This window comes from Artibeus jamaicensis, unplaced genomic scaffold, assembly GCF_021234435.1.
Source record: "Artibeus jamaicensis isolate MK-2021 breed Jamaican fruit bat unplaced genomic scaffold, CSHL_Jam_final scaffold_1283, whole genome shotgun sequence".
Classification (NCBI taxonomy): domain Eukaryota; kingdom Metazoa; phylum Chordata; class Mammalia; order Chiroptera; family Phyllostomidae; genus Artibeus; species Artibeus jamaicensis.
In genome coordinates, this window is record NW_026522028.1 from 11,465,314 (window position 1) to 11,478,889 (window position 13,576).

Consider the following 13,576-nt stretch of genomic DNA (forward strand, 5'->3'; position numbering starts at 1 on the left):
GTGGTGATAAAAATGAGGCTCGAATTTCTTGGGTAATCTTGTATTCCTGAGATGACAATACTTTTGAAACTCTATCTCTAGAAATGTAGACAAGAACTATCAAACCTGAACACATCATGATAGAGTTTCAGAAATTTCTATGGGGATTCTTATCAAAGGCTATTCCCTGAGACGTGGAAAGGTAGTGAAAATGTAATTCTTTGAATACAAAAAAATATAACATACAAAACCAATTTGATCTCTTTACTTCTCCATTTAAAGAAATTGCTAAAAATAAAAAAGATTTATGATTCTAGTCTAAACTCTTATGTTTTACCTTTCTTTAAAAATTTCATTTCATTATTGAAAGGCCAGGCATGCAAGGATGCTCTGTCTTTTATATACATTCTCTCTCCTAATACTTCTCTCGAAAGATCACTTCTTTAAAGGTAGAGAAATAAAAATACAGTTCTTATCATTGAAACAAACTTAGTGGAATGCTAAAACGATTATTAACAATGGAAAGAATACAACTGTAATTCTTCACTTTTGGAATGTACAACATGAAAAAAAATAAGCAAACTTGATGAAATCCTAAAATGATTAGAACTTTTAAACACTACAATTATAATTTTGTACTTCTGGAAAATATAAAGTGAAAAAAAAATCCAAAATACCTCTCTGTGTAAATTAAAGCTCAAGCCATGGTATTCAAAATTTAAATGATTTACGTAATCTACTAAACTTTGTGTTTTGTTAGTAATTAATCTTCCTGAGGCTGATTTTGTTCTCCTTAGTGTTTGCTTAACTAAAGTGCTTAATAAAATTTCTACAGAATATATTAGCCTCTCCAAAGATGAATATTATTCCAAACTACAATCTGACAAAAATCTAACTACATTTAATTATGCTTGATTAATCCAAATGTCACTGAGAGATTTATAGAACAGAGAAATGCTTTTCAGGTTAAGTTCATACTATTTTCACTGTAAACTTCCTGTATCCAATATTACCACAAATCTACTACTCAGATCTTTAACATCCAAAGAAATCCCACCCCCCAAAATATATTCCCAACCATTCAAACTGGATAGACCACAGGACTCCAGATACCAAGCTGTGATGTTTATCAACTTCAAGATATATGCAGACTGCACCCCACACCTAAGTCACCAGTTCCCAGTGGGGACCATGCTGCCCCTGCAGAGTCACCAGTGGGGGAGGAGACAGGAGGCATAGTTAGGAAGTTACATCCTGTTAGGGACTTATTAATACTGCGAGGAGAAAGGGGCAGGCAGGCTTTCCTTCAATGAAGGCACTAATCTGTACCAGACATTTGTTTGGAGTCTTTCAGTAGGGATGCCCTAAGGTGCTTTTATTTATATGCAGCAAAAAAGTGGATTTAAAGGTGACAAATTGGCCCTACCTAAGGGAATAATTAAAGGCATCCTGGCAGCCTATCTTTCTCCATCACTTAGCTCCGCCCTCTGAGGGTAACCAGAGAAGCAGGTGTGAAAAGAGAACTGGGAGTGTGCACTGAGGCTTTGCTGTTCTGTCCCAGGGAGGACCACCAGGGAAAGCCGTCTGTGTCACAAGTAGCAGCCCATGTCCCTACCACTGGGATCATGGGCAATTCATGTCCCTGTTTTAGGGACAGAGAAAAGGCAGAAACAGAGGTTTCTCAAGGATTCTATGACCACAATGTTGTTATTTTCTTTCCTTCATTTTGGGAGGTGAACGTGGCTAAAGCCAACCTGTGGACTTCAGAGGGAAGCCTTCTGGGTGAAATCTTCCCTCCAGCTCTGACATGGGTGTGCAAGTGTTAAAGAGGGTCTACTCCTGCCAAGCATCTATTTTAACTGCAGCAGCATCACCCAGATGCTGTAAGTAGAAACTCTCTGTTTAAATAGTGATTTCTGAAGTCCTAAAAAGACACGTGGACCCTGTTGTAACTGCATTTCTGCTATGAGGAAACAGCAACCCACATTTTTCAATGAAATTTTATTGTAAAAGCTGGTTCCTCTCATGTCACCATGGTTCTCTGTTGGCCAGAGAGACAATGAAAGGCCATAGTGATTACTGTGATATGCCACTTCGGTGAGAGAATCGACTGCAGCTGCCCGGCTTATTCTTTTCTGGGTGCTACTCCTCAGGGCCACCCAACACCACACACCATGAGCACGGCACTGATTCCTCAGGCTCTTGGGCTCTACTCTGAGCCATTTACACAAGGAAGCTGCAGGCACTACAGCAGGGGGTGGGGCGGGGGCAAGAAGAAAGTAGAGGAGGCACTACAAGAGGAAGAGGAATATGTGGTGGAAAAAGTTCTCTACCATTGAGTGGTAAAGTACAAGGGATTCTCAGATGAGGGCAACACGTGGGAGCCAGAAGAGAACCTGGATTGGCCCAACCTCATTAATGAGTGTCTACAGTCACAAAACAGCACATGAGACAGATAAATCACAGGGAGGCCAGTGCAAAGCTGACTCTGATTCTGAACATAACAGGGAGGGGAAAACTCAAGAAGAAAAGAAGAGTCAGAAAAGCCATGGGGCTTTGCCTGGGGTCTGGAGCCCAAGAAGATTATTGGAGCTACAGACCCCACTGGAGAACTCATGCTCCTGATGAAATGAAAAACTCTGATGAGGCTGATCTGGTCTCAGCCAAGGAAGCCAATGTCATGTACCCGCATGTTGTTGTATCCCTCTGTGAGGAAAGGTTAACATTACATTCCTACCCCTGGGAGGATGATGACAAAAAAAGATGACATGAATTAACTCTCCTGAGTACCAGCCCCTGTCACATTTGACTGTGGGTTTGAAGTAGGGAGGGGAAGGAGTTCTGTCAAGTGGGAAGGCAAGGACTTGCTTTGATACCATGGAGATGGCTTGAAAAGATGTCCAAGTTCATCTTATGAGGCCAGCATCACTCTGATTCCAAAACCAGATAAACGTACTACAAAGAAAGCAAATTATAGGCCAATATCCCTGATGAAAATAGATGCTAAAACCCTGAAGAAAATGTAAGCAAACCAAATCTAGCAATACATTAAAAAAGACCACACACCACGACCAAGTGGGATTTATGCCTGGAATGCAAGGATGGTACAATATCCACAAATCAATAAATGTGATACACCACATAAACACAATGAAGGATAAAAATCATATGATTATACCAATAGATGCAGAAAAAGCATTTCATAAAATCCAGCACCCATTTATGATACAAAGTCTCAGCAAAGGGAGAATAGAGGGAACATACCTCGATGTCATATAAACGCTATATAGGACAAACCCACAGCCAACATTATACTCAATGGGCAAAAACTACAAGTATTTCCCTCAAGATCAGGAACAAAATGGGGATGTCCACTCTGACCACTATTATTCAACATAGGACTGGAAATCCTAGCTACAGCAATCAGACAGAAAGAAGCAATGGAAGGCATCCAAATTGGAAAGAGAAGTAAAACTGTCATTATTCGCAGATGACATATACTGTATATAGTGAATCCTAAACACTCCACCAAAAGACTACTAGAACTGATAAATGAATTCATTAAAGTAGCAGGATGCAAAACTGGTTTCATTTTTATACACCAATAATGAAGTATCCAAAGGAGAAACCAAGAAAACAATCCCATTTACAATTGCACCAAAAAATAAAAATAAAATACCTTGGAATAAAATGAACCAAGGAAGTAAAAGATCTATACTTGGAAAATTATAAGACACTGAAAGAAGAAACTGAGGAAGATACAAATAAATGGGAGCATATACCATATTCATGTATAGAAATAATTAATGTTATTAAAATGTTCATACTCCCCAAAGCAATGTACAGAGTCAATGCAACTCCTATCAAAGTAGCAATGGCATACTTTGCAGAACTGGAATAATCCAAAAATATACATATGGAACCATAAAAAACCCTGAATAGCCTTAGCCATCCTGAGAAAGAAAAACAAAGTTGGAGGTATCATCCTATGTCATATTGAACTACGCTACAAGGCCACAGTCACCAAAACAGCATGGTACTGGCATAAAAGCAGACACATAGATCAACAGAACAGAATAGAAAGCCCAGAAATAAACACATGCCTATATATTACTACTACTTGACAAACAAGGCAAGAACATACAGTGGGGTAAAGATAGTCTATTCAATAAATGCTGTTGGGAAAATTGGACAGATACATTCAAACAAATGAAACTAGACCACCTCCTTGTACTATAGACAAGAATAAACTCAAAATGAATTAAAGACATAAATGTAAGACTTGAAACCATAAATGTCCTAAAAAAAAACATAGGCAGTGAAATCTCGGGCATCTGTCATAGCAATATTTTTCAGATCTCTCTTCAGGCAAGAGGAAAAGAAGAAACAATTAACAAATGGAACTACATCACTGTGACCTTAGGGGGAGGCACTGTGTACAGTAGAATTTGATCAGTCCCCAACTACAGAGAGCCAGGCTGTCATTCATACTCCTTGGTCCTTGCGCTAGGCCAAGGGTGTCAAACTCATTTTCACCGGGGGCCACATCAGCCTCACAGTTGCCTTCAAAGGGCCAAACGTAATTTCAACTCCTTAACTGTTAAGGAGTAGTTACATGTATACAGTCCTAAAGTTATTTCAGCCTTTTAAAAGCAACTGCAAGGCTGATGTGGCCCCTGGTGAAAATGAGTTTGACACCCCTGTGCTAGGCCCTGAAGGTGAGAAGAGTGTGCCTAGTAGAATATAGAATATGCTGGTCACCAGGAAGGGAGATGCCCACACAGGCCAAATTAACCCCCCAGCCTGTGATCCACCTGTCCTTTTGAAACATGGCCGCCTGTGTCTCTATAGCAGGCCCCAGACCTACAAACCATCGACATGCACGTGCATGAATAACAGAAATAATGCCAATGAGGAACTGAATGTTTCTATTTCTTAATGAACCAAATCATAAAATGGGTTGGTTGAAACGAGAGCCAAGAAAAAAAACCCAAACCCTTATGTCATAGTAAAACTCTCATAAGGGTAACTACCCTTGTTGGGGTAGCTTGGCTAGTGAACTGTTAATAAAAAATAGCATATACTTCTCTTGATAACTCTGATTATGTGCTAGTTAGAAATATTCTATTATATTTAATGAACTCCTAAGTAATTCTCAGGGTCTGATAACATCTTACATTCATTAAAATGTCCAATGTCCCTTACTTTCAAACCAGAACGTACTGATATCTGTAACTGATGGAACAGGAACCTGAGTTAAAAGTTATCTTTCCACTATAAACAATAAACAAAAATCCTGTATTGATCAAGTTATTAATGGTTCTTCCCTCCTAGTGATATTGAGTCCTGCTTACCAACATGGACTACGATTATGAAGTACATTCCCTTCAAAGTTAATGTTTCATTAAGCTCCTGGGCCACTGGGAAAGATGGCAGAATAAATGCATGCTTACCTCGCTGCACCTACCCTTCAACACACACAACCGAAAACTGAAGCAGCTCTCTGTAATGAAACAAATAAAAGCTACCGCCACATATCGAAGACTCTAGGGGAGTGTCTGACAGACACAATGAAGTTGGGGACTCAGCAAAGGAAGATTCTGAAATTTTCCGAGTAAACCATAGTTGCTGGGCCATTTGCAAGTATGTTCCAAAGAACTCTACCAATGAAATGTTACTTAACTTGTAGAAAACCAAGACTAGTGACAGCCCGGAGCAGCAGAGTTCTCATACAACATGAGCACATGTCCAGAAGAAAACCTAAGAAGGGAGGTTGAGATCTCAGGTGCACCGCTTGTGTAACTCAGGAGCCAACCACACACACGCTGACTACAGTAAGTCCTCACTCAACATTGCGGATAGGGTCTTTGACCTTAAGTGAAACGGCGATATACAACAAAACCAGTTTTACCACAGGTAAATTGATATAGACAAGAGTTCAGTTCCTATGGCATCTCATCAATGTTATAACAAACTGATGTTATTCAAGGACCTGCTGTACATATAATCCAGCAGAGCCTAAGTACAAACTCTCCACGCTTTTGCTAGCGTGACATCTAGTATAAATGGGAAAAGTCAAGGGAGTCCCTCTCCCCCAATGGGACCTGGCCGCCCCAGGGAAGAGAGGATCCCACACTGTCCATGGAAGAGACTCACAGACAACATGGCCCAAGGAGATTTTGCTTCATTCCCTATTTCCCCATATCTAGAGAGCAGGATGAAAAACAAAACAACAGCCTCACCAGTAGGACCCATCAAGATCTAACCTTGCACTTCAAGTGATCACCCAGCCCAGTGATTGTTCAAACACTTCTCACTTCAGGGAGGACTCAAGAAGGCTTTGTCCATCTTCTTCTTGGGCAGACAGAACTGGTCCCATGCAAGGACAAATAATAAGCAGAAAAGCCATCACGATACTTGTAAAACAATAACCGAGCAAGACAACAGAAAAGGAAAGGAATGAAAGAAACGAAAGACGGATAAACACACAGTCTGGAAACAGAATAACTTCAAAAACCACAAAAAATGTAGACCTCACTGTTCAGTCTCCAAATGCAATGAAATAAGGAGCCAAACAGGACGACACGATGAGAGAAGAAAGGTGGCAGAGCTAAGAAAGAAACAGATAAAAAATAAAACCACGACAGAAGTGAAAGGCACATTGGAAGCATCGAGGCCTAGATCAACACTATGGAAGCAAGACAAGGAGGTGACAGTGATTGAAAAAGTGATAAATATGAAGGACAGATAACCGACAGCTAGTACTGGGACAAACTGTTGAAGAAGAAAACAAACTAGTAAGAAATACAGTCGGGTCAAATGTCAATACTGAATGTCATTGAGAACCAGAAAAAGCCAACGGATGTCTGTCAACTCTGACATACCCTCAAATGGAGTTACCGAATTCAAGGATAAACAAGAAATCACAAGTACCCAGAGCAAACAAGCAGGTCATCTACCAAAGGGGGAGAAAGTTCTGTCGGGATTCTGCCTTCTCAGCATCACCAGACACTAGAAGACAATAAATGGAGGTGTCCAAAGAATCGAGGGACAAAGGATGTGACCCAAGAACCTGAGAGCCAGCCAAGTTACTCAACATATGGAAGAGCAATAGAGGTGCATTTGGAAACATGTAACAAAATCCAACTGAGGCTGCAACCAGCCCACCCAAAGATAAAAGCATCAACTCTTGAATGAGGAATCTTTGTATGAAGGGCTGGCAGTGAGCACTGAGTTCATTCAAACATAAAATTAAATCTAAATAACTCTAACAATGACCTACTGCTATATACTTTAAGTTTTCCTGTCTTCCTCGGTAAAACTTGCCAAATCCATTCGATTATCTCCTCTAACTAACTATGCCAAAATGAAAACACACAAAAGAAAACCTCTCCTGAATAGAATTCTCTTGCACTATAGAAAAATTGTGGCTTACATCTTACCCCTGGGGCTTGGTACACCCAAGAATTTCCTCAGGAGAGAGAATGCTAATTATCTGGTGCATTGCTGAGAGTACCAGCCTAGGAATAAGACCTGACTACTCACTTTGGTTCTTCTATTCACTTACCGTGTCACCTTGGCAAACACCGCACTGCTTTGGGACTCACGAAAAACAGAGATAATGTCTGTGTGCTCCTCCGCACGGCACGGTAAGGATCAGGGGATGCTGCATGTAAAAGCTCTTTGGGATCGACAAACAAGGCTATAAACCCACGCTGCTTGGTTGGATGGAAAGAACCAACTGTATGAAGGGGTCAAAATGAGTATGTGAAGACCAAGAAAGTATCAGAAGCCTCCTGTGGATCCGTCCCCACTGAAAGAAGTAGGGACTTTTGTTTCTCTCCATTTTAAAGTCACTGCTTAGCACCACAAAAAGGACATTCAGCACTTCCACAGTCCCTGACTGGAATGATTTTTAATTTGGGAACAAAGACAGTTTAAGAACTTAGAGAGATGTTGGCCTCCACCCGTAGTAAATGTCTCTCAATCTTCACGCCTTCATTCAGCTAATGTTTATTAAGCACCTATTATGTGCCAGGCACTGTTCCAAATAGTAGACACACTTTCCAAATACTTAAAATGAAGTCAAATGAAAGGCAAAGAGAGGAACTGGTTGAACTACATGAATTTTGTGGAAAAGGCATCAATGTCTATTTATATTACAACTTACACGTAGACTTTGGACCGTTTGTTTAGAAACAAACCTGTCAAGCAGCCAGAGAAATGCACCTAAGTTCAAAGAATCAGGCACAGCCAACAAAGCGAATAAATGAATACTTGGGGGCACTAAACTGTGAGGACGCCAGATGTTCCTGAAACTCTTCTTATGGTTACTTCGGGAGCAAAGTTAAATTCTTAATGCAGAGAGCAAAGAGGAGGCAAGATCGTATTGGCATCAGATGGATATGAGTAAACCAGAAAGCATATGAGTAAAGGACTACTAATTAAGCCATTAAAATACTGAACGAAAACTTTACTTTTGAAAAAGACCTGAAAGGGAGAGATGCGATAGGATCTTCCCACACCGCATTTTCCCTCTTCGACCTTTACATGGAACCTGCCGTGAGGGCCTAACGATCAACGGGCATTCCTTAGGCACAGTGAACTAGAACAAGGTAGGAAGGAACACTCCCAGGACCTTCCTTCCCCACACAGTGCACCATACTTGGAAGTGTAAAGGAGTAATAAATGGAGGACTAGCAAGATACTCAGGGTGTGTAAATGTAAAGAACCACTATTTTTTTATATCTTTTACACAAGGAAATAATCATATGAAAATGCCCTGCTTGGGCCTCCACAAGGACTGCCATCTTGTCACCCCGGTGTTGGAAGTACATCGGCCTTTCTTGCACCTGATTGTGAGTTTTCGGATGAGATCCTTCCAAGGATGAAAGAAATGGGATCTTTCTGAAGATGAAGGGTAACTACCACATGATGAAATGAAAGAAACACTTTCTGTGGAGCTATGTAAGTGGTGGGGTGTCATCTGGACTCTTGGACAGCTCCCCTAATCTATGGGTAAATAATAATGAGTCCTATTCCCTTGCCCCAAGTTCTCTGCCAATTCCAACTTTCAGCAAAAAGCGAAGGATTGTGAAAATCAGATCGGCAAGTCTACAACTGGCTAAAATGTATGAAACTGAAAATTATGAAGACCTAGGGCATTTTTCAAAATAAACTCAAAAGAACTTTTCCCTTTCATAGTCTATTTTACAAGTAGTGAAGTACCCTCACACGAGAAGTAGCAATTCCTTAAAAAACTACAAAGGAACATAATGTGACCAAGGTCCACTATTAGATTGCTAAAAAGGGCACATAAGTGTAAGAGCTCCACTTCCCAATCTTTACAAACTGGATAGTGACCACAAGGTAGTTTTTCACTTAAGATCTTTGAAACCAAGCAGCTAAGTGAAAAATTCCAAGACAACTTTTGGAATGCTTTAATGGACAGAATAAAAGTATACAAATGAATTGTAAAATAAAGCCAATGCATCAAAGAGTAAGATCTAGCACAAAAGTACACGCACCTCACAATGAGAATATGATCAGATGGCAGAAGGCAAAACTCTCCCTCAGGGAGTGAGGATGGATGTCTGTGAGGGAGGAGGGGCTCTGGGACTGAATTACCGAGACACACTCAACTCGTGTCTTCAATCTCATGTTCCCCAGGCCTTCGTTGGTGGTTTGGGACAAACATGGTATTTGGTCATAAACTGCAACAGTAGAGATCTGCTGTATCCGGAATGCGGAGGGACCTTAGAACCCTGGGAACACTGTAGACACTTGACTCGTGATAATGAGGAGAGAGGTATGAGGACACGAGAGCACTCGCGAGGCTCTGTGCTCTCTTATGACGGCACCAACCAAACCACAACATAACATGAAAAATTACTCAGTTGACTACTTTTGTGGAAACTCTGAAGTAACTACAGGAAAAGTTTCTCTGGCAAAGGTCCAGCTCTAGAATAATGATGGTGTCACGCTCAGAGTAGAGGAAAGGAGCTCAGAGGTTGACTTGCGCGAGATGATCTTTCTTCACAGAGAGGACCAAAGCATTCAGTTCTCTAGAAAGTTCTATTGGTCTTGATCTTGTCTCTACAAAGAAAATAATGGGAATATCCATAGTGAGTTTATATGCATAACCTTCTTGATTTTAAGCAAGACTTATTCAGAGCACTGAGTTACAATGATAATTCAGAACTTCTTGCCTTATCTAGAATTATTGTCTATGGTTACTACAGGAAAAGAATTATCACTTAATTACTTATGTATACTTTAAAATAGTTCCTTAGTCTCAGTTAAAAACCTGGTTAGAAATGAGGACTGACTGCTAACAGACACACGGTTTCTCTTGGGAGTGATGAAACTGTTGAAAATTAGATAGTGATGAAGGTCACACAACTCTGTGAATATACTAAATCCCATGGAAATGTACACTTTAAAAGGGTGAATTTTATGGTATATGAATTATAGCTCAATAGAACTCTTGTTAAAAATCTGACTAGAGAATACATTTTCTTAGAACTTCTCACTCACCTAGTGAACTTACCACACCTACTAAATCGTTTTCCAAGATCACCACTAATTTTCCTACTTCTGTAATTTAACAACTCTAATTGCCAGGATAACCATTTTACAATTTTAACAAATTTAACAATTGCTTTCTGCTAAAATATGTTTGTCTAATAATATACTAGAAATTAAGACTCATAATTAGTATACAACCTGCTGAAAACTTCTAGAGTTTTAAAATTGCCTTCAAAACAATATCCAATTAAAGTCATCCCTTTTAAAATTCAAGTGGCCCTCATTATTTATAGAGACTGCAATTGTACTACCCAGACGACTCCCCCATCAGAGCAATAGTTTGAGTTAATTAGTCACATTGATGCCCACTATGCTACTTGCCTTACATACAGACTGAAAATGCAATCAAGGGAAATTGATCCAGGTGTTTCAAGGTGATTTAGCTTTAATCTTGGACAGGGGTGGGGTGTGTGAGTGTGTGTTTGCAGGTGCAAGTGAGTACACACACACCCCCAAGTGTGTACTGGCACTCATGGGCAAGTATATATTTCAGATAAGTGACCGGTCCTGCAATACTGCTCACAGGTCCATCACATCACTTCCATGGGAAAAAGTATAGACACCCTTTATATCATCCGTCAGAAAGAACAATGCTACGACAAAGGTACAAAAGTACGATGCCATGCAAACTGTATTCGCAGACAAATACCTTTCTGTGACATGATGTTAAGGCAAGGTGTTCAGGTTAAGAAGAAATATATGCAATTAAAATGATTTAGGGAGAGACACTGCAATGCTACATTTGAATGAAAAAGATCAATATGATTTGGTTGCTTTTAAGTATACAGTTCAGTAGTGTTAAATGCATTCACATTGTTGTGTAACTAATCTCTAGAACTTTCTCATCTTCCCTAACTGAAGCTCTTGCCCCCCATAAACAATTCCCCATCCTCCTGCCCCTGGCAACCACCATTCTAATTTCCATCTTTATGAATGTGACTACACTAGGTACCTCGTGTAAGTGGAATCCTATAGTGTTTGTCCTTCCTGGCTGGGCTTAGTTCACTTATTAGCACGATGCCTTCAGGTTCATCCCTATTGAAGCATATGTCAGAACTTTGTTCTTTTTAAAGGATGAATATTATTCCATAGTGTGGATATACCACATTTGTTTATCTAGACTGTTCATTTTAACTGCTTTATTTTTTTCAGTTTCAACCTACAGAGTTTCTGTAACTTTTTTTTTCTGTCAAGTTCTATGGATGATGATAAACTACCAACTCAATTACTTTTTAAATATAAGTCATGGCAGGATAAACCCCGCCCACTGCTGTGAAGGCCTCCATAGCGCACGGACCCCGGGAACAGCAGGGCCTCTATTTGAATGGCTGCTCTGGCTGCCCAGTTCTTGCTCTCTCGTTCGTGTCTGGGGTGAGAAAGCTGCTGCACTGTTTCGGGGATCATTTTGCTTTTCTAGTGAACCACACAGAAGATTTGGCCAAAAGTATCAATTATCTAGCTGGTGTATTCCGGGGCAAATTCAGATACCCTAGAATAGAAAGCAAAGTAATATATTACTGTTTTGCCTTGTATTTTGAAGCATCTCTGGGCTCACTGCTGGGATTGCTCCAATCGTCGGCTTCAGGCATGGTCTTATAATGGCGCCAGGCTGACTTATTGAATACTGGAAGCCTCTCGAATGATTCACTTGAGAGAGCCTAATGGAAAAATATATGCCAAAGGGCCACAGTGTTATTTGTCTCACATAAAATACTAACCCAAATTTTACTATTTAAAATGTCCAAAACCTTAATACATATTTTTGAATTATGTTAAAATCATACTATTATACTATTTTAGATTACTTAAACAAGCGGGATGAAATAAAAGCTTTTTTAAAGGAATATAAACATTCACTCATTCAAAGCCAGAACTGACATATATATGTGGCCAGAACAAAAAGCATTTGAATCTAGTTTGAGACACTTTAAAAAAAATTCTCACCCGAGGGCAATTTTTTCATCAATTTGAGAGAGAGGGGGATGAGCGGCAGAGAGGGGGAGAGAAACATCCATGTATAGTTGCCTCTCGTATGCACACAGACTGGGGACCAAACCTGCAACCCAGGCAGGTGTCCTGACCAAGAACTGAACTAGTGACCTTTTGCTTTGCAGGACAACGCCCAACCAACTGAGCCACACCAGTCAGCGTGACATGTACTATTATTCACTGGGCAATTGCTCTTCCAAAAGGTCCACAAAGAAATAATGTTTCATACATGCTAGATTTGTGAACATAACCCATAAAGTATTATCAAATATCACACAATTTAAATGCAATGACATTTAAGATAAACACTCCAAATAACTGGTTAAGTTATGATAGAACATATTACATGTATATATAACAAAATATGCGGCTGTTAAAAAGGAGCCAGTTCCATGTGAATTGATATGGAAAGATAACCAAGATATACTGGAAAGTAAAATAAAAAAGCCAAGTGCTGAAACAATCATTTGTGTGAAGAAAAAATTAGATGTTGCTCTGGCTGGTGTGGCTCAGTGGATTGAGTGCAGGCCTGCGAACCAAATGGTCGCCAGTTCAATTCCCAGTCAGGGCACATGCCTGGGTGGCAGGCCAGGTTTCCAATTGAGGGTGACAGGCAACCACACACTGATGTTTCTCTCCCTCTCTTTATCCCTCCCTTCCCCTCTCTCTAAAAGTCAGTAAATAAAATCTTTTAAAACGTTACATTTTTCTAAGAGAATCTACAAGAAACTGGTATCCAAGGTTCCCTCCAGGAAGCAAAACAGGGTGCCTTGGGGCCAGTGGTGGGAGACACTTAAAGTTTTCCATTTTGTAGCATGTGCCTATATCATCCATTCAAAAAATACTTCAGCCCTGGGTGGTGTAGCTCAGTGGATTGAGCGCGGGCCTGCGAACCAAACAACCACGGTTCTATTCCTAGTCAGGGCACATGCCTGGGCTGCAGGCCAGTTCCCAGCAGAGGACACACAAGAGGCAACCATACATTGATATTTCTCTCTCTCTCTCCTTCCCTTCCCCTCTA

General features: G+C 40.3%; 1 protein-coding gene and 1 pseudogene across 2 annotated transcripts in view; one reads left to right on the plus strand and one right to left on the minus strand.

The window, feature by feature from the left end:
* Positions 1-2,153: 2,153 nt before the first annotated feature.
* Positions 2,154-2,746, plus strand: LOC119047514 (chromobox protein homolog 1-like; annotated as a pseudogene).
* A 2,317-nt stretch (positions 2,747-5,063) lies between these two features.
* Positions 5,064-13,576, minus strand: part of PDK3 (pyruvate dehydrogenase kinase 3) — a 64,635-nt gene continuing 56,122 nt past the window's right edge. Inside the window, exons 11-12 of one of the 2 annotated variants that reach the window (XM_037142935.2) lie at positions 12,093-12,224; positions 5,064-10,074 (exon numbers count right to left, since the gene is read on the minus strand). In XM_037142935.2, the coding sequence (XP_036998830.1) occupies positions 10,054-10,074; positions 12,093-12,224 (153 nt within the window). In that variant the 3' untranslated portion in view covers positions 5,064-10,053. Of the gene's footprint in view, positions 10,075-12,084; positions 12,225-13,576 lie in introns of both variants that reach the window. The other variant, XM_037142934.2, reaches the window with a different exon arrangement.